We start from the raw sequence: 25,682 nt of genomic DNA on the forward strand, positions 1-25,682 counted from the left end.
CTAAAGGGCATAATCATAGGTCTAAAACTGAAAGATTTCATATTTTCATTTTCAAACCCTTTTGAGTAAATGTAACAATATAGAGGATATAGTAGAAGTTCATAAAACTTTATTTGTCGCTCTCAATGCCATTTTACTTTTTGTGAAAATAATAATAATAAAATGACTATCATATTGTAGGATTCATTGGTAGTTTTTATTATGATTTATTAGTTTATCAAACATATGTGTACCGAGTTTTCAGCCCCCTAGTAGAGAGCAATGTTTTGTAGTAGCGCGTGATGCACGAGACCATCTCGTATCCTTGGTGATGCTAGTGACCTGAATAATTACCATGCTTAATCATTCAATACATGCCATTGTACTGGACTTTGTAGTTATGAACAGTATGCGAAGTTGCAAGTCGATAAGTGATGCTTATGCACAGACTGGTGATCGCCCTTTACTCAAGTTCATTGGTTACTCAGGCATCATTCTATGAAGGTATAGCTTTAGTAATGCGGGATGATACTTACCGATGCGTCTTCGTGATAAACGTGGAATATTGTTCGTGTGAGGATGCAGGAGACAAAATAAATTCAACGCGAATTCGTTAGGGTATTTGGAGACAAAAGTGAAAGATAATTTCTCCATTTGATTTTATATGATTGCATCTTTCTTATTGTAATCGATCGTTGTGTGCATACGGAGCTTGTCTTTTTTTTTTTTTTTTTTTTTTAAGGGTGCCATTGCTATATGCTTCGTATTAGAGCTTTTTTTGTATATTGACTTACGTTGGCGATCGACTCCACGAGTGATGAAGATCTCATCCTATATGCGAAATAGTTTATATCATTGTTCAACCCTGGCATGTGAATTTGTGTTGAATGACATTGTGTCTTATGAGTTTTCACACTTCCTTTCTCTATCTCGTTTTATCAATTTTCGCTCTTTTGATTTTTCCGTGAAAAAAATCAGTGACAAGAGCATTAGATATCGTACAAGTTCAACTGAACTCATCCGATATCAGGGCTCACAGCGAGTCACCTGTTTTACACTAAAAGTTACTTTTTTTCAAGTTGGTCACTAAAAGTTACTTTTTTGGGAGGTAAAGTTACGTTTTCGTGAGATTTATGTTTTCCATTGGCAGTTTTATAAGAAAAATATTATAAAAATAAACGGAAAAAGGCAGAAAATTGTTACTCATTACTCTTCTAAAAGCTTCAGTACTTGCTGCCACATGTGAAACAGTCAGCTTTATTCTCACTTCAGCTTTTATTCTTTCTAAAGCACAGTGGATGGTTGGTGTATGCTTAAGCTCTCAAGGTGGGGTTCAGAACCCTCCTGTGTCTATTCTTTCTTCTATCATAATAGTCTTTTAGTTTTCTCTCGTAATAGATAACGTTCCGCTCAACGTTGTGTGTGTGTGTGTGTGTGTGTGGTTCATCATGTTCGTCTTACGTTATTCTTCTTTTATGTTCTTCTTAAGAGTAGGTGATGAATTTGAATATTTCATGACTTTGAGAACTCTCAATGCTAAGTTAAATATAATGTCTGTGATGATGAAATTCGGAAATAGGCCAGAATTGGTTCCACTTACTCAGAAGCTTCTTACACTGCTAAGTCTGCTTACCGTAACTACAAAGCATACTTAGAAAACCTAAGAAAGGAGGAAGCTCAAAAAGAAGAAGTAAAGAAGAAAAGATGAAACGAAACAACAAACAAAGAGAGAGGTGATGGAAAACTTGCCAAAGAAAAAAAGAGGCATGATGAGATTTTGGTCACTGTTTCGTGTGCTTTTGGTCACTTTTCAACTATTTACAAGAGACCAGACCAATATGAGCCCTGCGATATGGATCAAACTTGATATGTTAAAAAAAAAAAAAGACTTTTACCTGCTTTGCAAACTTGTAAACTGAGTTTTTTGGAGGGTTCTCCCGTTTCCTTCCACTTATTTCATTCCACCATTTCGTTCCGGAGGATAATCTTCGAACTAAAAGAAAACTTTGAAATATTATGGTGTGCAAAACTTTGGTTCCTAAGTTACACGTAAAATAAAAATCAGGGACGATTTTTTTTTTTTAACGATTACATGTAAATTTTACTAATTCATCCTCTATTCGCGATTGCCTTCATTTCCTTCAGCTTAAATACCAAGCCAAAGCCAAAGTTAAAAGATTTAATTTCACTTTATTTATATTTAAGATTTATTGCTATTAGCCATGCGACGTATATCCTGAAGAATGTATGAAACGAGTAATTATTTTATTGATTTTGGAGTTTGTTAAGTACTACTTCAAACAGAAGGCCAATGCAATCTCAGATTTAGATAAATTGTGAATCTCAATTTAAGATAAGGGGTCTATTATGGTATTGTAGGTAAATATGAAAATAACGTTATTTTGACCTTCTTAAAATATTGAACAGAAACTTCTTTTACTATCTACAATATAGTGTTATATATATATATATATATATATATATATATATATATATATATATATATATATATATATATATATATATATATATATATATATATATATATAAAGTGAGCCACTCTCCGAAGACCAGACCTTATAGCTAGAGACGTGAAATTCGAAAACTTCCTTTATCACGAAAGCGAGGGATAATAAGGGATTAAAAAAAAAAACAGAAACGTGTTCTAAGAGGGATAAAGGGGGTTCGTTATTTGTCTGTCAAGATTAGAGTAGCTCACAAATTTCTAAAGTTAGGACAATTAAAGTCAGCGTATAAACTTCTGATTAAGAATAACGCGTTTCAGCGTTTCAGAAAAAAAAAAAAAACGCCCTTAAAGAGGGAAAGGGAGGTAATTTCCATAATACTTTAATTTCGGATTCTTTATCCATGAGATGCCCAACGTGGCGATTTGCTTAAGTTGGAGGTTTGAAATTCGGTTTATAAACTCTTAATTAAAAGTAAGGCGCATAAAACAAGTCGAAATAAATAAGTGAATACGTATTCCAGCTCCTTCGAAAATTCTGCTTCTAAAAGGAAAAGAGGAGAAATTTCTATAATCAAGTTTCCGATTCTCTATTCAGAAAAAGCTGAAGTGAGGATTCGTTTAGATTCTAGATGTGAAATTCAGTATATACTTTTAATTCAAAATAAGGAAACTTTCACGTTTTCGAAAATTGTCTACTGGAGAAACTGCAAATCGTTTCTAAAATACTGAATTCTCTCCTCCGTTTTTCCCCAGAAGGTTCCCAATGTGGGGATTGGCTTAGATCGGAAGTATGAAAATCGGTAGGGTCTATATAAATTTTCCATTAAAAACTAGTGAAAATATACGTTGCAGCTTTTCTATAATTTCGCTTCTAAAGCAGAAAGAGGAACGGGGCAATTGCTACAATATTAAAATTTCCGGTTAAATATTCACTAAAACTTATTCTCCCTGTGCGAAGAACGAGCACTTCTGTTAATATTAAACCAAGTAAATTAAAACTGACCAATTGTTTGTGCGTCATTTTATTAGCTAGAATATGAACGTCTAGACGCTAATTTATTCTGTTTTAATAGGCATTCTTCGTCATAGTGAGGTAAAAACAAGGTTATCTAGCAAAAGCTTTATCTTGAATGCAAGTTACCATGGTCTTTGTAATTTTTTTTTTTTTTTTTTTGTAAAGAAAGTTTTTGTATACCAGCATAGAGTGCTAGTAGCGTCATTAACGCAAGATGCATTGCATATTACATTTAACCAGTAATAATATATTTTGTGCTTGAGACTTCGCGTGAACTGATCTAAGCGAATGGGCAAGGAACATGAATCATAAAGTTGTGGATAGTATTACAGAGAGATGTATTTTTTAGTGTGTAGAGTATTGCCATCAACATAGTTCGACGTTGTAATCAGTATGAACTTCTTTATATTGTTTTATTCGATATTTTGTAATCGTTCACTCCCCAACTCATCCTTCAGAATCGAGAGAGCGAGCTTGCTTTGGTAGTCACATGAGAGTGATTTTAGTTTACGTGAAGTTAGCTTTGAAAAACTGTTTTTCGAAATGTATACTCCCCATCAGGTTTTTTAACTTGCGAAAGTAAAGCTAGTATACTAAACGTGAGACTATGGGCTACCCATCCTCGTGAGCAGTGGCGTATTTATGATTTTGTTTCGAGGGGGGAGAGTTGCTAAATTTATTCCTGGAGATACGAAAATTATGCAAGATTTTTCATTTACTTTAAAATAGTAAATAAAATTTCGGAAGCCCTCCTTAAATACGCCAGTGCTCCTGAGAGAGATTGAAGCTAAACACACTGGTAGGAACACATTTAAGACCATCCCGTATTCATTATCCGTTTCGCAACACAAGAGTATGTCTGAAAAGGCCATACTGATCTTAGTTTGTAGGTCCCAGTACACCGCCGCAGTATAAATTTTTAGGATATGCTGCTAATAGTTCGAACGTCGTCGTGCTATTGTATAATTCTACTACTATACCATGGTATATTTTCTTTTTGTTAAAATTTACCGCAAATCTATGACACTTCCCATCATCTTGTTTTTAAGCTATTACAAATTTTGTTTTCACAGTTTTATAGCGACATGCAGATTTATTTCAAGAGACATGAAATCTCCAAAATCTGTTTATGAAGAAACACATTAATGTTTAATAAATTATTTTTAAAAAATCAACATAATTTATCAACCCTGGCATCAACGTTAAAAATAATCTTTTATCAACACTGGCATTGGTGTTTTAAAAGAATCCTTAATCAACTTGCTCTCAGCGTATAAATACGGGTAATTAGACTGAGGCGTCCCTAATCAACATGACTTTTTTTTTAGTTGAGAAGCCTCTGGGAATAAGAGCTTCAGGTAGGCCAAGGTGACATGCGATAAATATAAGCAGGAACTAACTTTGTGCTAATACTTCACCTGTTTTCAATTGACGATATGAAAATATCCTACTTTTAACCCTTGCCAACTCCTTTGCACACTTCCTTTCCATTTTTCGTTGTTTATTGTTTTGATCTTAAAAATAGACTCACAACTGTAAATGAAATACATTGATTTCATTGTGTTTCTATTTTGATTAAATTAGGCCTAAGATATTGACTACTTTTTATTTTATTTGAGACTTCTTAAACAAGGAACATTGTAAGCAAATTAGTGAGAAATAATTAAAATATTGTATAAAATGAGTGAAATATTTTCTTTAGAGAGGAAAGTTGTATCCGTTTTACTGTACGCAGTAACAGGATCGATGTCAGTATTATAGCTATCTAAAAAGGATATCTAGTTGATTGTACGGAAATGCTTGAAAATAGTGTGAATAGCGTTTAACTATGTATATAGCAAGAAGAATTCATTCTTGTTTGTGCTGTGTATGTGCTACCGCATAGCTTAAATGAAAAACATTCTTGGGTAGTAATGCTGAATCAGTGCATCCCAGCACTAGAGAATTTTTTACACGTAGAATCGGAAAAGGTCATAAACACAACGGTGTAAATGTTGCCACTTTATTAATATTGCCACTTTCCTTGAAATTAAAAGTCCAATAACAAAGATAGCGTGATATAATAATATATCTGTATTTTCTTTGTTGTACATAATTGAGCGGTAAAAGAAAGTAAAATAAACATAAAACGCGCGACGATCTCATGAAAAAACTACTTCCCATGAATAAAGTGGAGCAGTGAACTTTTCCTTCACTTTCTAACTGATCTGTGCACCGGAAGAAGAAACGGAAATCATTGAATGGGAGTGGTCCGTAAATAAGACATAGGTTACTTGTCTTTTGCACGCTATGGTTCTCAAAATCACCTGCAAAATCGAATTCAGGATATTTCAGTAATGAATTCTTGCACGATATGTTGCTTTTTAAAAGATGAAGATTGATAAATTAATTCTTCATTCATAATGATTTGAAGGAAATAAGGTTGAAAAACAATGCTGTGCAGGATCAGGGGAACAGAGGTATCTTCAACATTGGGAGGCGGGCAGATTTCAGGCTTATTCTGGGGAACATCAATTTCATCTCACTTTCCTTTGTGGCAATCGGACACAAATCATCCATTTCTTCTCAAAAAACACATTTCAAATCGTATTATTGGGGACAGTCCCCCAGTTCGAAAATTGGAGGTGACATGTCCCCCCGGGATTTGCGTCAGTATGTATGATGACTGGTAGAGCGCTCTGTTTCGCTGCGAACGCGAACGCTCCCTCGATCGATCCTGGAATGTGTAAGTTTTTGGAGAACAACATAGGGTTTGCAGGTGTGCACAAGATTCTCCCTTTTTTCCCCTACTATATTTATTCCATAGGTTGTTCGTTTTTTTTTTTTTAACATCCTCCTCCTCTAGCCCTCAGGATATAATCATAGAACTTCGACCTAAAGATTTCATTTCACTTGACGTATGCCTGATTACCTTTAAACTTAAAATCAAGTTGTATGTAAAAATTGGATATATTAGTCGACCCTTATTTCACTTCTTGTTTCTTGCTAATACATTTAATTATATGGAATATTGTACGTATACGTCTTACAAGTTTTAGGCAAGATCTTATATCGTAGGATCTGTTCATAATCTTTGAGTTTAACGTATCATCATTTTGTCCTTTAGGCTAAGGAAGACGGATGATTATGGCAAGTGGATTATGATGGAACAATCGTTGAAATGAGAATATGGGAGGAAAACCCCACGGACACGTTGTCCACCATAAACTTACTTTGCTGGAGATCGAACCAGGGACCCCATGCACTAGAGGTAAACGCTCTGCAACTGAGCCGCCGTGCTCAAGATCTGTTCAAAAGCGTAATAGTACGCGGTGATAAGAAGTAACAGTGTCACATGTACACCACGCAAAGGAGTTTGATTTGCATGGAGTAATATTTTCTCAATATTGAAATCGCAAATGATAGGCAATGGTGGTTAATCTAATTTTAGTACAGAATTCGAGTGAACGCTTAATTGATGAGAGAAAAGTGCTTCTCGGTATCTATTATCGTTTTACTCTATAGCGATAGCGATCTACGTTTGTACCGGAAATGGTTTATTTCTGCCACTTCCGGTTTGATTAAATAGTTAAGAGGAGATGGTACCTATTCTTATAACTCTAAATCTATTCTAAGAAAATCGCTATCTTATCTTTTTTGTTCTATGTAGATCAATATTAAAATCGGAATTTGTAGTAGATTTCTATTACTTCTGGTTCTAGTAGAGTTAACCCTTTGGGGATCCGATGGTACAATTTGTACCATACGGGTGTTTCATGGTACATTGAGTTATAACTCTCCTATTTGAGCTTTTTCGTCCGTTTTTTTTTTTTTCCAAGCCAGAGGCATTGTAGAAGACCTTACATATGGTTTCACACCTTGCTGCATCGAGACATAGGAGGTGATGACGTCATAATTCTAAAATATATTTTCTTTTATTAAGCCTATGTTTATTATTCTTTGGCGGGCTTATTTTTCCACGTAAAAGATTGACATTTTGCACAAACATTCAGTCCACCGAGTAGTATTTACCAGATTTTTTTTCCAGATTTTTGCGTTAAAACAGGGGGGGGGATCCAGAGGGGGAAATAGCTTGATTTTTACCGCATCCTGTCTTAATATCACCTCCATCAATGAACCTCTTGGTCAAAATTGATGGTTGAAAAAAGGGATATTTTTACCAAAAATCCCTTTCTTCGAAATTTTCCCGCCTTAGATACATGATGGAGACATGTGAATGGTACCGCCTGAAAGGCAGTTCTATTCTGAAGAAAATGATGCAAACCATGATCCTAGGGTAATTAGGGACGTCTCAGGGAATTTTTACAAAATATCCTTCTGTATACGGGAATATGGGGCATTTTCGGTAATTTTTTTCGAGCTTATTTTTGCACCTAGAAGATTGAAATTGTGCACAAACATTCAGTCCACCGAGTAGTATTTACCAGATTTTTTTTTTTTTTTAGATTTCTGCGTTAAAACAGGGGGGTCCAGAGGGGCTAAAAGTTGAAAAAAAGGATATTTAGAACAAAAAATCCCTTTTTTCGGGATTTTCCCGCCTAAGATACATGATGGAGACATGTGAATGGTACCGCCTGAAAGGCAGTTCTATTCTGAAGAGAATGATTGACGGATTATATAGTCCTAGGGTGAATAGAGATGTCTCAGGATTTTTTTTTTTTTTTTACCTGAGATCATGGTGTTTTGCGGTAATTTGGGGCATTGTGGGAATTCTTGATAAAATTTCTCCCGCCCTTAGTATTCAAGATAGAAACTTGAAATTTGGCACACACATTCAGTATACCAAGTACTATTTATCAGATCTTCTTTTAGATCTCTACGTTCAAACAGGGCCGCTCCAGAGGGGCCCAAAGTGTGAAAAAAATTCCGCCCCGAAATTTTCCCTCTGACATCATTTTTCCCTCTCCTGGTATATGGTATGAGCATGCAAGTGGTGCCATTTGAAAGCCAGCTCCATTCTGAAGAGAATGAGGTATGAACCATGATCCTAGGATAAATAATGACAATGCAGTAACTGCTTGACTGAAAGTCCAAAAAAATACCCCCCAAACCCCGGATCCCGTAAGGGTTAAGGATGGACGTGAAATATATTCTTGAGACGCTTAAACGATTGTACGGTAAGGAAATCGCTTCTCGCTATCTGTTTCCATTATTGTTCTATAGTAATGTTTATCGGAAAAACTGGAAATAGCTTGATTTTTACCGCATCCTGTCTTAATATCGCCTCCATCAATGAACCTCTTGGTCAAAATTGATGGTGACCCATGAATGATGGTTCATTGTACAGCTAAATTAAATATATTAGATATTTCAAAAAACTTTTTGTTCCAGCCCTTATTATATTATACACCCTCCATTCCAAAAGAAACCGAACGTTTTAAAAAAACAAAAAAGCAATGTACATTTTGAAACAAATCATTTTTATTAATCAATGTATTTCCCTTCTGCATCGATACACATATTTGCACGCTCCAACAAGTTGTCAAACGACTTCTCCATGTCCTTTATTGGAATGGTCTTTAGGACGGCGGTCGTCGCCTTCTCAATGGCATCAATCGATGCGTGCCACTTTCCTTTCATCGCCAAATGCAGTTTCGGGAACAGATAGAAATCGCACGGAGCGAGATCTGGTGAATAGGGCGGATGATGCAACCGAATAATGTGATTTTTGATCAAAAATTCAGTTACAAGTCGCGAACGATGTGATGGTGCATTATCTTCCAAAAGAGTACAACTGCCGATTTCGCGATATTCGGGCCGAATACGACGAATTCTTGCCAGCAAACGCTTCATGACGCCCAAGTAAAACTCTCCAGTGACTGTCTGGCCGGGCTGAAGAAATTCTTTGTGGATAATTCCTTTTGAATCGTAAAAACAAATCAGCATCACCTTAACTTTTGACTTCACCAAGCGACTTTTTTGGGTGTTCATCCGGCGCTCTCCATTCAGCACTTTGCCGCTTTGTTTCGGGCTCATATTCAAAACACCACGTCTCGTCACCAGTTACAATCGATTTCAAGAAGTTTCGATCCTGCCGAGCACTTTTAACGATGTCTTTGCAATGCGCAATTCGATCAACTTTTTGGTCTTCGGTGAGTTTGTGTGGTACAAACCGCGAATTAACCTTCTTAAGGCCCATAACTTCGGTTAAAATGCGGTATGCGGTTGTTTGAGGAACGCCTAATTCCATTTCAATAACTTTCACCGACGATTTTTTGTTATGTTTCATGAATTCACGCACTTTTCGATGTTTTCTTCCGATAATCCGGTTCTGGGACGGCCTGATCTTTCGTCATCATCCAGCTTCTCTCTACCCGATTTGAATCGCCTGAACCACTCGTAAACTTGCGTACGGGATAGACACTCATCACCATATGCATTTTGTAGCATTTGGTGCGTTTCACTAAAAGTTTTACCCAGTTTAACACAAAACTCAATTGCAGCTCGTTGTTTGAAACTCATTTTCCGACCGATGTACACAACACACTGACAGTTGAAACGCAATAACTTTGTTGCCGTGCATCCAAATGTCATGACATTTATACCAGTTGTCAATGAGGGACTACGCCATCCACCGGTAAAATATTACAACAGATGGCACTAGTGGTACTATTTGTTTTCATAAGTTCAGTTTCTTTCGGAATGGAGGGTGTAGTGGGAAAAACTAATTTACTCTTCGCTCGCACCTAGTTCTCCTAGACAAAGACAAAGGGGGTGGAATACTAGCACATTCACATATATACATCTAAAGCCTTCCAGCCTTAGAACAAAGTAGACGTAAACAAAGAGAAATATATTACTCCGTGTGTCACACGTGCTTCAGCAGCGAGAAACGTGAACAGGGCCGCTCCAGAGGGGCCCAAAGTGTGAAAGATCGTCTGCTAGCTTACTGTCGTCGCGTAATTTCCAAAGTGTAAGGCTACGATTGGTTGTTAAATAACTAACGGATCCCCACATATCTATCGAAGATATAATTGAAATGTTACATGTATCGTAAAATTAGAGAGGTGAATAAGAAATCGATTTGTAAGGGAAACCGCGGACAATTGTAGCGAGGGTCAAATAGGACCCCTTTCTGATTCATCAGAAATAATCAGCAATGTAACTTTTCACTTGTTTTATGTAATATCTCTCGCGCAGTAGCGCATTCTCTGTCCGCATCGTTGAGTGAGGGATGCGTATACGGGTTACAAATGTAGTATGGGTGTATATTAATACAATATCATTAGGATTTGAAACAGTGGCATAACAATAGGTTAGGCATTGCTTAGGGGATCATTGCGCTTGGGCATATTAGGGGGGTATGGGGGCGCCACTACGGATTTTGCCCAGGGACGCAAAATGTCATGGTTTCGTCATTGACTTTAATTTTTGTTACCTCATATACCTTCGTATTAATCTTGGCTTGCTTGTCCATGTTTAAGTTAGTCCGAAGAAAAGTTATTTCGAGCTAGGGTTGCCATATTTTAAAATCAGAAAAGTGGGGGGGGGGTCTAAACCATAAGTAGTGATGTGAACTTGTGTGTTACAAATACTGACCTGAGATCCTTCGTACTTTCTTTTTATATGGTTATTTCTTTGATGACACTTCCAATATACTTTTCGGCTGCAGGGAAGCAAACTGGACCCCACCTGATTTTAATATATTTTGTAAATTAAACCACGAGGAACACGAATCTGAAGGAATTTTGACATTTCGAATGTCGGAACTCGAGTGACCATGGAAGCAAACTGGACCTCACCTGATTTTTATATACAGTATTTTGTAAAGTAGACCACGAGGAACACGAATCTGAAGGAATTTTGACATTCCGAATTTCGGAACTCGAGATACTAGAACTTATAACAGTAGTTTTGTATAGTATGTATAAAAGTAACGAAGAATGTTCTGTCGCTTTTTGACCTATCACCTTAGAGCATCGATATGTCACCTAAGACGTACCTGGAAGATCAAAAATAGTACCCATCAGTATCAACGTTCGGGATGGGCATGGATTCCTTCGCGGTAGAACTTGGTTTGCCGTGAAGCGAAGACGGTATCAAGTGCATTTTGCTCCTCTACTACGGAGTTGAACTGGAGTCCTCTAAGGTGAGTGTCCAAGGAATGGAACAGGTTGATAATCGGATTGTGCAATGTCCGGGGAGTATGGCAGATGCAATAGTGTTTCCCATCCAAGGCATAGGATGGTGTCCGAGCCATTCTAGCCATGTGAGGCTTAGCGTTGTCCCGTAACAGGAGAACCCCTTAGCGATTGAGAAGTGCTGGCTCAAGGGTTTTAAGTTTTTCTTGAACACGGCTCAACTGCTGACACTACACAGTTGCATTGATGATCTGCTCTGACCACCCGGTAGCAGTTCCCGATGCACGATGTCGCGAATAGTCCAACGAACACACAGGAGGACCTTTGCTGCATTGCTGGTTTCAGCTGTTTTGGAACCGGTTCATGGGATTTTAACCAATGATGACGACGCCGTGGAGCTTCGTACAGGACCCACTTCTCATCACATGTCAACATCCTGTCCAGAAATGGCGAGACAGCACAGAAACACAGGTGTCTGCACGCGTAGTCTTCTGGCCCGGAGCTAATTCATGTGGGACCAATAGACTCAAATTGTAGTGTTTCCCAAGTTGATGGAGGTGCTGCCGGATGGTTTCTCCACTCACATTGAATGTTAGCCCCAGTTACTCACAGGTCTCTCCACTGTTCCCCTCAATTGCTACCTGAAGATCTTCATTTTGTACATGTGTTGGTCTTCCGGCACGTGGTGCGTCTTTCGTGAGTGTTTCGTCACCGTTCTTAAATTTAATAAACCACCCTTCCACTGTGCGTAATTACGACACCCTCACGAAAGGCCTGAAATATCTTCTGCCCCGCTGCAGTGGCGTTTGACCCAAGTTTGAACTCGTACAGCATACACGCCCTTACGACGCTCTGTGGAGGTTCCGTATTCACTCTGTCCTTACAAAAGTTCACGTTGTAACTGAACTGCCACAACTAGATAGAATGTTGGATATACCCACACCAACAACTGACCTTCGCCTTCTCTCCATTCGCATTCAACTCACGGTGTGAGGGCCAATTGAACACAGACCTCCACAAAAAGCAACAGAACTTCTTGGTTACCGTTATATGTCTCACAGGACATAATACGTTTCGTATAGAGAATATTGTTTTTTTTTTTTTTTTTCATATAGATACATATTGTGTCTATATTAAACTTTTAAGTTTTAATATCTCGAGTTCCGGAAGTCGGAATGTCAAAACTCCTTCAGATTCGTGTTCCTCGTGATCTAGTTTACAAAATATATCAAAATCGGGTAGGGTCCAGTTTACTTCCGTGGTCACCTTATGTTCGAATATTTCAGAACAATAAAAACACTGCTGAACAAGACTGCACTTATTTAATAAAAACACACCGTCATTCACTCAAGCTCTTATTGGCAATTCAAAATAGCTGACATTGACAATCTTTCTGTGGTGGAATTAGAAGATGGGGGGAACGGGAATACGGAGAGAAAACTTACGGATGGGATGTTATCCACCACAAACTTAAGGGAGACATCGTAGTTTAGTGGATTCGTGTCCGCGTGGTCCCGGGTTCCATTCCCGGCCGGTGCTACTCCAATTTTCGGCGTCTACGCAGCATCGTGAGGCAAAACTGGGCAGTGGCGGCCACTACCAACAAGCAATAATTATTGAGTTGATGACATAAGAACGAAAAATTCGAATAGGGAGGGAAACGGAACAGTCGCCCGACTTCGACCAATCATCCATCACTACATTAGTTCTTATCAGGCAGCACTCCATGCTACCCATAACCTTTCATATGACCATTTAGGTAAATATCCTTTTTCTAATGTATGTTTATACTTACTAACACGAACATAATCACCCGAACTAAATTTAGTATAAATAAATGTGTTTACTCATAATTTTTGTTAAAAGTGTTCAAGACATAGTCTTAAGGATATTTCGAGTGTACGTCTGATGAGGATCTTGGCTAGAAGATTGAAACGCCACGTGTAAATGTGTTTTTATTAAATAAGTGCAGTCTTGTTCAGCAGTGTTTTTTTAATTTTCTGGTTTTATTTGCAAGACGTATGGCTATGATTGTGTGTCAGTTCGAATATCTCGAGTTCCGAAATTCGGAATGTCAAAATTCCTTCAGATTCGTGTTCCTCGTGGTCTAGTTTACAAAATATATAAAAATAAGGTGGTGTCTAGTTTGCTTCCGTGGTCACTTTATATTCGAATATCTCGAGTTCCGAAATTCGAAATGTCAAAATTCCTTCAGATTCGTGTTCCTCGTGGTCTAATTTACATAATATATAAAAATCAGGTGGGGTCCAGTTTGCTTCTCTGCAACCGTAAATTCGCTTCTATAAGAGTCTTTAAAGTTGCACTTGAAATTGTCGTTCGGCATTCTTGTAGCTCGTGAAGGCATGAATAATTCAAATATGTTTGTCACAACATCTACAAACGAATATTCATTCGTATAGAACCTCCAATACACTACATTAAAAACACATGAACTACACAAAGAAAACCGTTGTGCATTAGAGCAGATTTCTTATTAGCAAATGGCCCTGCACACGCGCACTGCTCAGATAGCCCACAGCCTGAGCGCGAGTCCAAATTTAACTTAATCGCGATTGAGATTGTCAGAGGTGTAGCGGTTTACGTTGAATATACCAACACTTTATCAACTAAGTCCTCTTAGATTTTTCTCCAATCCCAAAATGCGGGTGGTTTTTCGTGATTAAGATATGTTTAAGCGGGGGACGAATATAGAACCTGATAATCGGGTGGTACCCGCTAAATTCGGGTAATATGACAACCCTGTTTCGAGCTAATGTGGCACGGTACTGTTAGCAAGTAACTCATCATACATGCATCTTGTTGACGCGTGGAAATTGTATATTTTTAAGTAGGTCTACTTTTAAATTTGAGGATGTCATCTATACTCTTAGTTTGTTGTCCCCATCCGTTATTAAACCTGTCAGTATTATGATTATTAGTATAAGTATTATTTAATCATATATATTGTTTTGCCATGCTATATATATCTGGTGTAGTAAAAAGTAATTCATTATTTTGCATGGCATTGAAGGCTTGACTTACCATAGTTGGAATGATCCGATTTAGGTCAGATATGCGCCGTTTTGTTCGATAACGTGTTGCCATTTGAAAGGTAATATCATGATGCCTCTCTCATAGAAGCCCTTGTCCCTAGTGGAAAAAAAAAATTGAGACAGTCGATTTTCACAAGGCTCTCTTGAGGTGACTTTTTCACCAGCAAGCGTGTTCGCCATGGACAGGAACAGATGGTAATCACTCGGTGCCAGGTCCGGACTATAATGTGGATGCATAAGAACCTCCCAACCAAGCTCCCGGAGCTTCTGGCGAGTCACTATCGATGTGTGTGGCCTGGCGGTGGAACACAACGCCTCTCCTATTGGCCAAAGCTGGCCGCGTCTGGGCGATTGCTGCCTTCAGACGGTCCAGTTGTTGACAGTACAGTTCCGAGTTAAGGGTTTGGCCGTAGGGGAGCAACTCATAGTAGATAATCCCCTGCCAATCACACCAAACACACAGCAAAACCTTCCTGGCCGTCAATCGTGGTTTGGGCACCGTTTCCGCTGGCTCACCGCGCTTCGACCACGCCCGTTTTCGCGTGACGTTGTAGTAAGTGATCCACTTTTCATCGCAAGTCACCAACCGCTTCAGAAATGGGTCGATTTTGTTGCGATTCAGCAACGATTCGCAGATGGAAAGTCGGTCCATGAATTGTCATTTATGAAAAAAATGAATGGGGCAAAACAAGGTTTCACTTAAGGTATTGTATAATTTTCAGACTTATTAGAGCATAAACATGTGAGAGAAAAAAAAAATGTGAGATTTGTTGCAATTGTCTCCGGTCTCCCCTACAAGCGGTTTCCGCCAGGTTTGAGAAGGTAGTTCGAGAGCCATGAATTTCTTTGGGTATAACATATTACATGCCCCTCCATCACCAAAGATGCTGATTGCACGTGATTCGGGACTAATTGTTGCTGGAGATTCTAAACCTCAGATAAAAATCCAGGTAGTGACTCTGCTCCCGTTTAGAACTTTAACCGGTAGACTCTGTCTCATAACGTCGATGCTGAAAGACTTTAAACTTCAAATAATGAAATCAATAAAGATACCTCAAATTTTAAATATTAAAATCCGTGCATCATAATTTGCAAAATGAATGACAATCTGTAGTTCAAGGAAATTAAGATCAGTGCCATCAGTGGGGGTAGATGAATTAAACTGACGCACCTAACAAATTGTCTTGTTGGACAAGCCAGCTTTGTAGTTTTTTTTGGGGGGGGGGGGGGGGAGAATAGTCGAAATTTAAATTAGTATATTTGGATGTCTGTACTATGTTTTACCATAGAGAAAATGATTACTTCGAAGGTTATGTATTAATAATAATAAAAAATTAGAAGGGAATAAAAATTATTAGAAGGAAATTAATATCATCATTGCAAATACACCCCGTAATGGGGTTGCAGACGATGAGAATATGGATTCATTAGATAGGAGGAATAATGTTGAAAGATCTAGCGGAATCACTTCTTGTAATAGACAGTACAGGTTTGTAATTAAAAGTACAGTATACCATTTGTGGAAATTTAATAGTAGTAATCTGTCTTTCGTAGGCATTTTATTGCAATTGCAAACGAAAATGCATCACACATTTTGAAGCAATTAATCCTCATACTTCAGATTACGTGCTGTCCCGGAACCAACATACGTACTTGCGTGCCAATAGTTGTTGCACAGAAGTATCATCACCCGCCCAGGAAGTGAGTGCATTGTACTGGACTTTAACAAGCGGAAGGAAGCCAATATGTATACAGGGTGGCCCAGAAGTAGGCATACACCCTTGCATTGGTCAAGTTTAACATTCTAGTTTATGGATTTATTTGCTTCGACTGTTCCAGGCTTAAGTTATAAGAAAAAGACGTTAAGAACAAATAATAAAGAAGCTAGTTCTACCTGTTTGATAACAATAAGAAGTGATATAAAATACGGGACGGGACTGTATACCTACTTTTGGGAGACACCAATTCCAGTCTAGGATGACATGTTTGAGATTTGACTGTTTATTTTTGTTCAGAGTTCATAAATTCTCTTTGCTCAAGGCGGCAAATTTAAAAATACCGAGGTGGAAATACGGTGTAGGGAATGGAGAGAAAGAGGCTGTCCACGATAGAGAAATTTAGGGAGATCTACAGTACGCTAAAAACTTACTAACAATATCGTGTTGCATTTTCTTATTTAGTAGTTTTATTCCTGCTTTTATTTCGTATCCTAGAGATACATTAGAATGTTTTCTCACTTTTTTTTTGGGGGGGGGGTATGTTATTTTTGCTTACACATAGCTGAACACAAATAAGTGAGAGAGGTTTTTTGGGCCCAGGTAAATAAAATGTGCATTACAAGCCTGTATGTCTGTCTCTACACCATCTTGCGGGAGACGCCAAGATAAGAAAGAAAGCCTTATTAACATGAGTCGAACACTGTCTGTTTAGAGTTACTGGGTTCCAAATAGGAAATATCAGCTATCACTGATACAATGGGTTCTATCAAAGGAGGCTAGTGATATACAAAAAACTAACATAGACACTGTCTCCTGTTATTGTTCAGAAACATATGATTCGACACCAATAATTTTGTAAGGAAAGTTTGAATATTGCAGTCCTGGCCCGAGAAAAGATTTATTTCATTGTAGGGAATACTGAAAAATAATTCTATTACTAAGTAATTTATTGAAAATTAGTAGGGTCACATTCACTTTCATGTAGCAGCAAATAGTTTTCAAATGTTAGGCCATCACTCACAACACATATTTACAAGGAAGAAAAGTTTTGTTTGTTCGTTTGAAGTTCATTTCTCCGTTTAGCGTCGACGCTATAACAGACGTGATACAGCGCAACGTGGGATCAGAATTACATGTATTTCCACTGGGAATCGAATTGAGGTCCTGGAGTCTAACCAGGCACAATGTTGAATTCACTATTGCATTAACTATCACCTTGTGTACCTTCTTCAGGTTCATGAATGATACGTTTATCATATCCATTTACTGCATCATATATCGTGTGGATTAGTAACACTGCCTAACAAGGCCCACACACGGTCCAAGGTTTGCGCAAACAAGGCTGTTTGTGCAAACAGTTTGACCGTGTGTGGCGATGTATGAACTGTTTGTGCAAACGTTTGTGCAAACATTTTCCACATCGAACTCGTTCGAAAATTGTTTACACGAACATGATGTTTGCGCAAACACGTGGACCGTGTATGGGCATGTTTGTGCAAACACGAGCTTTATTTCCGAGTAGGAATCCTAGTGTACAGACGATTATTTCTTGCGCTATGGCGTCAATGAATAGGAATCAAGAATTCTGGCGAGAATTTATTGACCTTTATAGAAATTTACCTGAACTGTGGAAGGTAAAGAGTGAAGATTATAAAAACAGGAATTTGAAAAATGCGGCATATGAGAAGTTAGTGAATAAAATGAAGGAAATAGATCAAACGGCGGACAGAGAGTCAGTGAGGAATAAAATCAATTCACTTCGTTCTGTATACCGAAGAGAACTAAAGAAGATAAATGCAAGTACAAGATCTGGAAGTGGAACAGATGACGTGTATGTACCCTCGTTGTGGTATTTTTCCCATATGGACTTTCTGAGAGACCAGGAAATGCAATTATCCGGTATTTCGACCTTGGATGAAATAATTGATGTGGAAGAAACACTTTCATTTAATATAAGTAGTGGTAAATTTGTGCATATGTTATGATAGATATTTTCATTTGTGACCTTGTTCTCAGTCGTTGTGCTGCTAACTTCAATAGTTTCTGGAGTTCGCGCCTTCGCGGCCGTCGGTGGGGCCGAAGGGGGGGGGGGATCAACACCGAAGCGCGGGAGTTCCAGCAATGACATGATTGATAATCTGCATGACATCACGTAATAGGCATTTTTCAGCGCCCAACGCCACCGATCATACCTCCACTGAGCATAGCAGCACGCGGAGTTTTGTTGCATTCGTACAAAAGATTTTGTGTTCTAGTTGATAAGATTAAAAAAAAAAAAAAAAAAAATCCTTGACTGAATGACTGCAGACCCATTTTGCAAGCAGCTTGTTACAAACAGTCGCTTTGTCATTTCATCAAGCAATGAGCTCACCAACACCAAGCGACAAATTTCGTCTACTCTAGTACCCAATAACATCTGCCAGGGTGAAAAACTTGGTCAGACAAAGGTCATAAGCTGACATTGCCAGACTAAAGTCTAAATTAGAGCAATCTTACGGAAAAAAAAAAAAACTGTAGGGTAGGCAGTGGCGGAGCTACTGCCTCTGCAACGGCAGGGAGGCCCAAGACGTAAGGAGGCCCTGATTATATGTGTTTTATTTTAGTCAGACATGAAATCGCAATCAAGAAAAATAATTTTTGTTACTTCCGTTGAAAACTATACGCACTATTTTACCCTAAGATTATTGGTTTTGAGCGGGTATAACACCTGATTTTGTCATTCCTGATGTGATCAAAGTTGGGGAAAAAGATATCTTCATTTTTCTGAGTAAGTTTAGAACTACTTTCGGAACAGTTACAGTCCGTTTGGCTACAAGTCTGAGGTAAATTTAATATATTACAAAATTTATTTGAAATCAAATTAGATTTCACAACAGTATATGCGTATGTAACTCGTAATCAAAAGATCATTAGGAAAATAAGCAACATAATATTTTTCCAGAACTGTCACTGTCAATCAGCCGTGTACACATACATATCCTCGTTGAATTATAACAGTGTAACAATCATGAAAACTCCATTCACATATATTATATTCAGTTTTAAACAATTAGTAAATAGTCCTAATTCAAAGTAGCGGTAATATTCTGATTATTACATGTAGTTACTCGTGTTTACATGGTGTCATTCATTGCCTGACTTTGAATGTCTGTGCTGGAAAGAAACATGAAATGCTTAAATTGTTTTATAGGTCCTAATAAGTCCTGGCAAGTTTTTTCTGTATCTGTGTGTGTGTGTGTGGGGGGGGGAGGGCTGATTTTGAAGTTCCGCCACTGAGGGTAGGTGTTATTTATATAGCCTACTATACATTAACGTTAAACAAGCTGCTTCAGTGGACATGCTTACGCGATTAAACTCAAAATTGAACTGAAGTTTGTGCAAACAGTTGTATCGTGTGTGGCCGAGTGTTTGCGCAAACACGATGTTTGCACAAACATGATGTTTGCGCAAACCGTGGACCGTGAGTGGGCCCTGTAACGCCTAATGTTCGTGGTGCATTGGATGATAGTGGTACGTGTCTGTGCCAGGCCACAGATAAATAACTTATAAAATCATTTGCGAATTATAATTAGGCTTTATTAACTTATATGTTAATTTATATTAGACTTTTATTTGTTTAGCTTGTCACCAGTAGTGATTGGAGATTTTCCCGCCGGACATTCATAACACGTGCAATGAAAATAGTACCGTGAGAGATAGGACTTCGGATTCAGGCTCCAGGATTTTTTTTCCCAGCGGCCCTGGCCACTCTCGGAAATCAGCACTGCTTGGCACGGACTTCAATTCTTTTTATATAGATGATAATAATAAAACAATCAATCTTACATATGTAGTAGATACAACATAAGAACCTAAGTAGGTAATTAAAATAATGTTAGTATTTATCTTATTAGGATATATGAAGTATTATTATTATTATTATTATTATTATTATTATTATTATTATTATTATTATTATTATTTAGCTCTTACTTTAAGTCCGTTTGTAGTTAAAGTAAATAAATATATCGCCACCGGAAAGCAGAAAGGTGCTAAGCGCCAAACTGCAAATTTTTTAGGAGAGAATAAAACGAATGAAATACTAATTAATTCCGATTCTTTCATTCTTCTGTAGAATTGAGTTTTCACTGCAGACCTTTTATATTGCGTCCTGCCACTTGTCTCCTTCCTACCAACATTAAACATGTAATGGGTAGTCAGGATATGCACTTAGTTGGAAATCAAGGAGAATGGCGCTTAGCACCTTTCTGCTTTACGGGGGCGATATGTCATTGTTTCCAGTTACCGTGGTGAAAATCATCTGTCTTTTCCCACTTATGTACCTACAGGTAAGATCGACGCTTCTCTTGAGTCTTCTCCATATGTGATGCCTTTTTTTTTTTCTTAAGCGTGGAATCTTCATATTCATTACATATGCACTTATCACATTACGTGTTTAAATCAAATCTACTCTAATCTGTTTTATTATATGTAGATAAAGGCTGACACCATTAGTTATGAGTTAAAGCTATCAATGTAGTTATGCCTGTTCAAAAATTATTCCCTATTGTTCAGCGATGCATTAATCAAATGTATTCATTGTGTTATTTTTCGATGTAACACGATAAGCGTATATTTAACACAAGCATGTTTCCATAAAGGTATGTAAAATGTCGTTGGGGGTGTTGTTGTTTCTAGAATGCTAATCAATGTCCTGTTAAAATTGGCAAAATAAACGAATGGAACTAATTTGTAGTCCAAAGTGAAAAGATTAACACATGTTGTAGAAATGACACACTTGTTGATTTATTGTAACCTACCATACCTATATGTGGCTACAACCAGGCCCGTATCCACGGGGGGTTAGAGAGGGCCGGCCCCCATAATTTTTACTGCCCCCTGTAAAATTTTCACGGTATGCTCGCAAATGAACTATAATATGGTTAGATCGGGCCCGCCTAATTTCTACCGTCTCACCCCTACATCTTTGGGCTGGCTACTGGCCTCGCTACAACCAGTAGTGAATTCACATACTTACACGCGGGATAAATATGAGAGCTCCTTCGTGGCTAAGCGGTTAACGTACGCGTCTTTGGCATGGAGGACCGGGTTCGATTCCCGGCGGGAGCTCATGTGGTTCGGATTCCATGTTAATCAGTAGGTCCCGTCTTATATAGCCTCGCTGCTGAATGGGACGTTAAAATCAACTCAGCTCAACACGAGATAAATATGAATCCTATGGTACGAGAAATCTCCCCCCTCCCTTATGCATTTTTCTAGGTTAGCTAATTCAAATGTTCAAGGCTTATCCTAACCCCTTTCTAATTCATCGATGTCTATAACTGGTCTATTGTTTTATAACCAGTAATGAATTATTATGTATACTAAGAATGTGGACTGGGTATTTATAACTTCTTTATACATGTCTGCATAATAAATGAGTTGTACATTATTGATATAGAATTATACTGTTTTGAAGAATATCATTGTGTGGTTAAGAAAAGCTGGCGTCTAAGAACTGCACGCACTGTAAACAAAATGAAGAGGAGGGTTTTGTTAATAAAATGTTTTGTTATTTAATATGTTTCGGTTTAGTTACGTAACGGTATATGTGACTCATATATGAAAGAGAAAAAGTGAGCTTCGGTGGCTCAGTGGTAGAATTGTCACCTCGAGTGCATGAGGTCCTTGATTCGATCCCAGCTCGCGCCAAGTGAACTTTGTGATGGACAAACACTGTGTGCGTGGGTTTCCTCGGGGTTTTCCCCTTTCCTCCCACTTTCTTCATTCCACCATTTCATTCAGTTATCATCATCATCATCTCTTTTAGCCTAGCCAGGATAACCGTTCATTTAAAGAGAAAAAGAAAGAAAGGTCATATCAATTTAACTGGGATATCAGGATACTTGAATGTATATATTAAGCGACGAACTACAAGTTTTATCCGAGGCATTATTATTTCCTAACATGCATTTATTTTTGCGGGAGGCAGGTAGTCGCAGTTTTAAAACACTGACCTCTAATGCTGAGGATCCCTATTTAAATTCTAAACCATGTAAGATTGTGGTGGACAACACTATGTCCGTGGTTTTTATCTGAATTTCTCTAATTTCACTGTCTTTTGGTATTTACCATCCTTCTTCCTTCCTCTGTAGGCATAACTCCGGGCGTTACAAAGAGGTCGTTTCATGTTTTTGTTTATCCTGGCCGTTGAAAAATTCACGAGTGTACGATAAGAATAGTTCGAAAAAGAATTGGATGGCATGGGATGTGAATTTTTTAACACTAAATGATAAATCGAAGAACAGATATATCCAGCAGTAATTGTTTTCTAATAACAACTACTGTCGTGTCCTACTTCAAGGAAAAGGAAGCTTATTAACTTTTCTATGGCGTTTCCTATGCAGGAATTGACGTCGTTATTGATTTAACTTTTAGCAGCGTTTCAACAAGTGTGATTGTGAAATAACTAAGGTGATTGTGATAATCTGGCTTGCGAGTTGTCTACCAAGCGTTTGGAAATGTGTATGTATTTTCGCTCCATTAATCTTTAAGCTTGGACACCGTCGACCATGTTATTTCTCGCGCAAAGACCTTTACAGAATAATGCACTTATATGTTCAATTTTCAGTATTATCTATTTCATAGTGTAAAGTTGTCATTGTATAAGGGTATTCCATTCTCATGATTTTTCTTTTTCTTTTTATTTTACAGTCTCTAAGCATTTCCAAAGCCATAAATCAACAGGAAAGTCCAGTAAAGGAGAAGCATGTGAGAAGTATCCTTTATCATTATTACTTTTATTTTCAATTGCATTTATGTAATATTAGGTTTGCAGTTATTTTCATACCAAGGAGGTACGCAGTATTTTAATAATTAAGTATAAACCCATGTGTCAAATACCTGATTGTTGACACTTAATGAAGTAATTAAGTTAAACAGTGAATCAGAAAGTGGACGGTATAGTAGCGTAAATAACTTTGTTTAAAATATCAAACTGATAACATTGCATCAAATTGAAACTGATGTTGTTAAAACTTGAATAGTACATTTTCTAAAGAAAGTAACCCAACGAATAAAGACAGTAAAATTATTTGAATAATTCTTTACTTTTTACCACTATTATTTGAAACATGGTCTATTTGTTATTTTGATGATTAAAAACTTGTATTGAAACATATTCCAAAAGAAGGCAGAGCATATAGATGTACGAGATGCACACTAAAAGTACGTGGCGTTTCGTTCTAATGTCCAAGAACGAGAAAATACAAGGAATTGACCTGTGTCTATTTCTCAAGAAACTCTTTCTCTTTGTTGATATACAGTTGGCATAGCTCCGTCCGTTTTGTGTAGCATGTGGCATAGTTATCTTTGAAGGTATGTTTCAGATACTGGAAAACAGAACTTTCCAGGGATGATCTACTAGCAAAATGGCGTCCACGAACTAGAAGTTACTCGGGACTAGATCTGGTGAGTAGGGTGGGTGTAGCACAATTTCAATACTGTGGTCAGCCAAGAATGAAGTCACAACATTAGCACGATGTGGCAGTGCGTTGTCCTTGTGGAGGATGAAAATGCCATATGTATTCGTTTCTCAGTCAATTTTGGCAAAAATTCTGTATTCAAAAGTGTACGAAAATACTCGCCCGTAATTGTATGACCGTTCGGAACAGAGCGGGACAGGATCACTCCCTGCAGATCACAGAAGATGGCGTACACTTCTCATTGGATGTCACCTGACGAAATTTTTTGGAGGGTAATTAATCTGTGTTTTCACTGCATCACTTGCCTTTTAGTTTCTGGGTTAAATAATGGAATTTATAATTCATCCATTGTCACACTTTCCAAGAAATTGCGCCCCTCTCTTCAGAGAGGTGTCAAATTTCTTTGTCTCTATTTAATTGTCATTAAGCATTCGTGGGTCCCAGCGAGAAGAAACTTTCCATAGGCCCAGTTCGTTTCTAATTATTCGTTCTGATATTCTCATTGTTAAGCCTAGTGTATCACAGGTCTGCGTGGTGACACGCCTACCTTCCATGATGAAATTTTTAAAATGGGCTATAGTCAGTTTATGATTTTTTGGACATCCAGACATTTATCTTCCTCACTTGTTTATCCTGCTTTGAATTTACCCACTGTCGTCCTAACAGAGTTTTCTGCAAGAGCACTGTCATCACACACACCCTTCAATTGGCGATGGATATCAGCTGCACATCATCCAGCTGTGAGGAATTTAACAATTACCTGTTGCTCTTCAACCGAAAATTTCATGTTCCCTGCAGTAAGAAAAGCGCATCTTGATCGTTCAGGCAGTGACTTTGCTGTCATCTAGTGATCAAAACGTGCACTGCTTAGAGACGATGGATGGTCTCCGGCGCCGCAGTTGCTTTCTTGAAATGACAAAAAATATGGAGTTAGAACAAAACGGCACATACTTTTGGTACGCACTTCGTATATATTTATGCTATACAGCTCTTCTGTTCATGTTGTCTGGCATAAGTGTGACTATGAGGAACATTGCTGATTGCATTCACCTTACAATATTTTATTTTAGGTATTAATTCGTCCCATATACTTATTTTTTGTTCAGGTTCGATTCCAGCTCGCGCCAAGTGAATTTTGTGGTGAACAAACACCGTGTGCTTGAGCTTTCTCGGGGTTCGCCCGTTTCCTTCCACTTTCTACATTCCACCATTTCATTCATTTCTCATCATCACCGTCTCCTTTAGCGTAGCCGGCGTAACCGTTGGACATAAAACCCAATGATTTCGTTTTCATTTTTATTTTTTGTTCAATATAATTTAAACCTAACAGTTCCTATACCGGTATACGCCGAACCAAGGTTCCTGTGAGCTCTCCCCACTGTCTTATGGATAGCGCGGCCGCTTTTAGTGTACGGAGTTCACAGCATTGAAATTTGAACGTATTCCAGTGGTTCGGATTGCACCTTGAACTGTAGGTCTGTCTCGTATAGCGTCAGTGCTGAAAAGGGACACTAAAATTCCAACAAACAACAACAACGAAAGTTCCCGCATGTCTCGAAGTTGGGTGGAGTTCTCTAATTCAGGATTTAGCAGAATAAGCATAATATAATGATATGATCTAAACATCATAATTAGGGCCAGCATTGTTCGTGTTCAGACAACACTTCAAAATTAAGCGTCAGAACTTCAGAGACTTACTATAATGAATGTTTCGGTTTTATGCTTTATATGGTAAATAACACAGTGCAACAAATTGAAACTTTGTGTCTTGCCGGGAGATAAAAGATGTTCTTTACTAATTCACATACGCTGATTACGAAAATGAAATCATTAGTGTTTCATCAGCTACCAGTTATCCTGGATAATATATGTCCATATACCCCTTAACTAGTGTTGTAAAAAAACG

The 25,682-nt window shown here is 37.9% G+C and overlaps 1 protein-coding gene across 1 annotated transcript in view; it reads left to right on the forward strand.

The window, feature by feature from the left end:
• The window catches only part of LOC145694843 (huntingtin-interacting protein 1-like), a 163,305-nt gene that overhangs the window by 57,424 nt on the left and 80,199 nt on the right, over positions 1-25,682 (forward strand). Inside the window, exon 3 of the mRNA XM_081771527.1 lies at positions 23,007-23,070. Within this exon, the coding sequence (XP_081627653.1) occupies positions 23,007-23,070 (64 nt within the window). The remainder of the gene's footprint in view (positions 1-23,006; positions 23,071-25,682) is intronic.

This window comes from Thermobia domestica, chromosome 9 (genome assembly GCF_964235325.1).
Source record: "Thermobia domestica chromosome 9, izTheDome1.hap1.1, whole genome shotgun sequence".
Classification (NCBI taxonomy): domain Eukaryota; kingdom Metazoa; phylum Arthropoda; class Insecta; order Zygentoma; family Lepismatidae; genus Thermobia; species Thermobia domestica.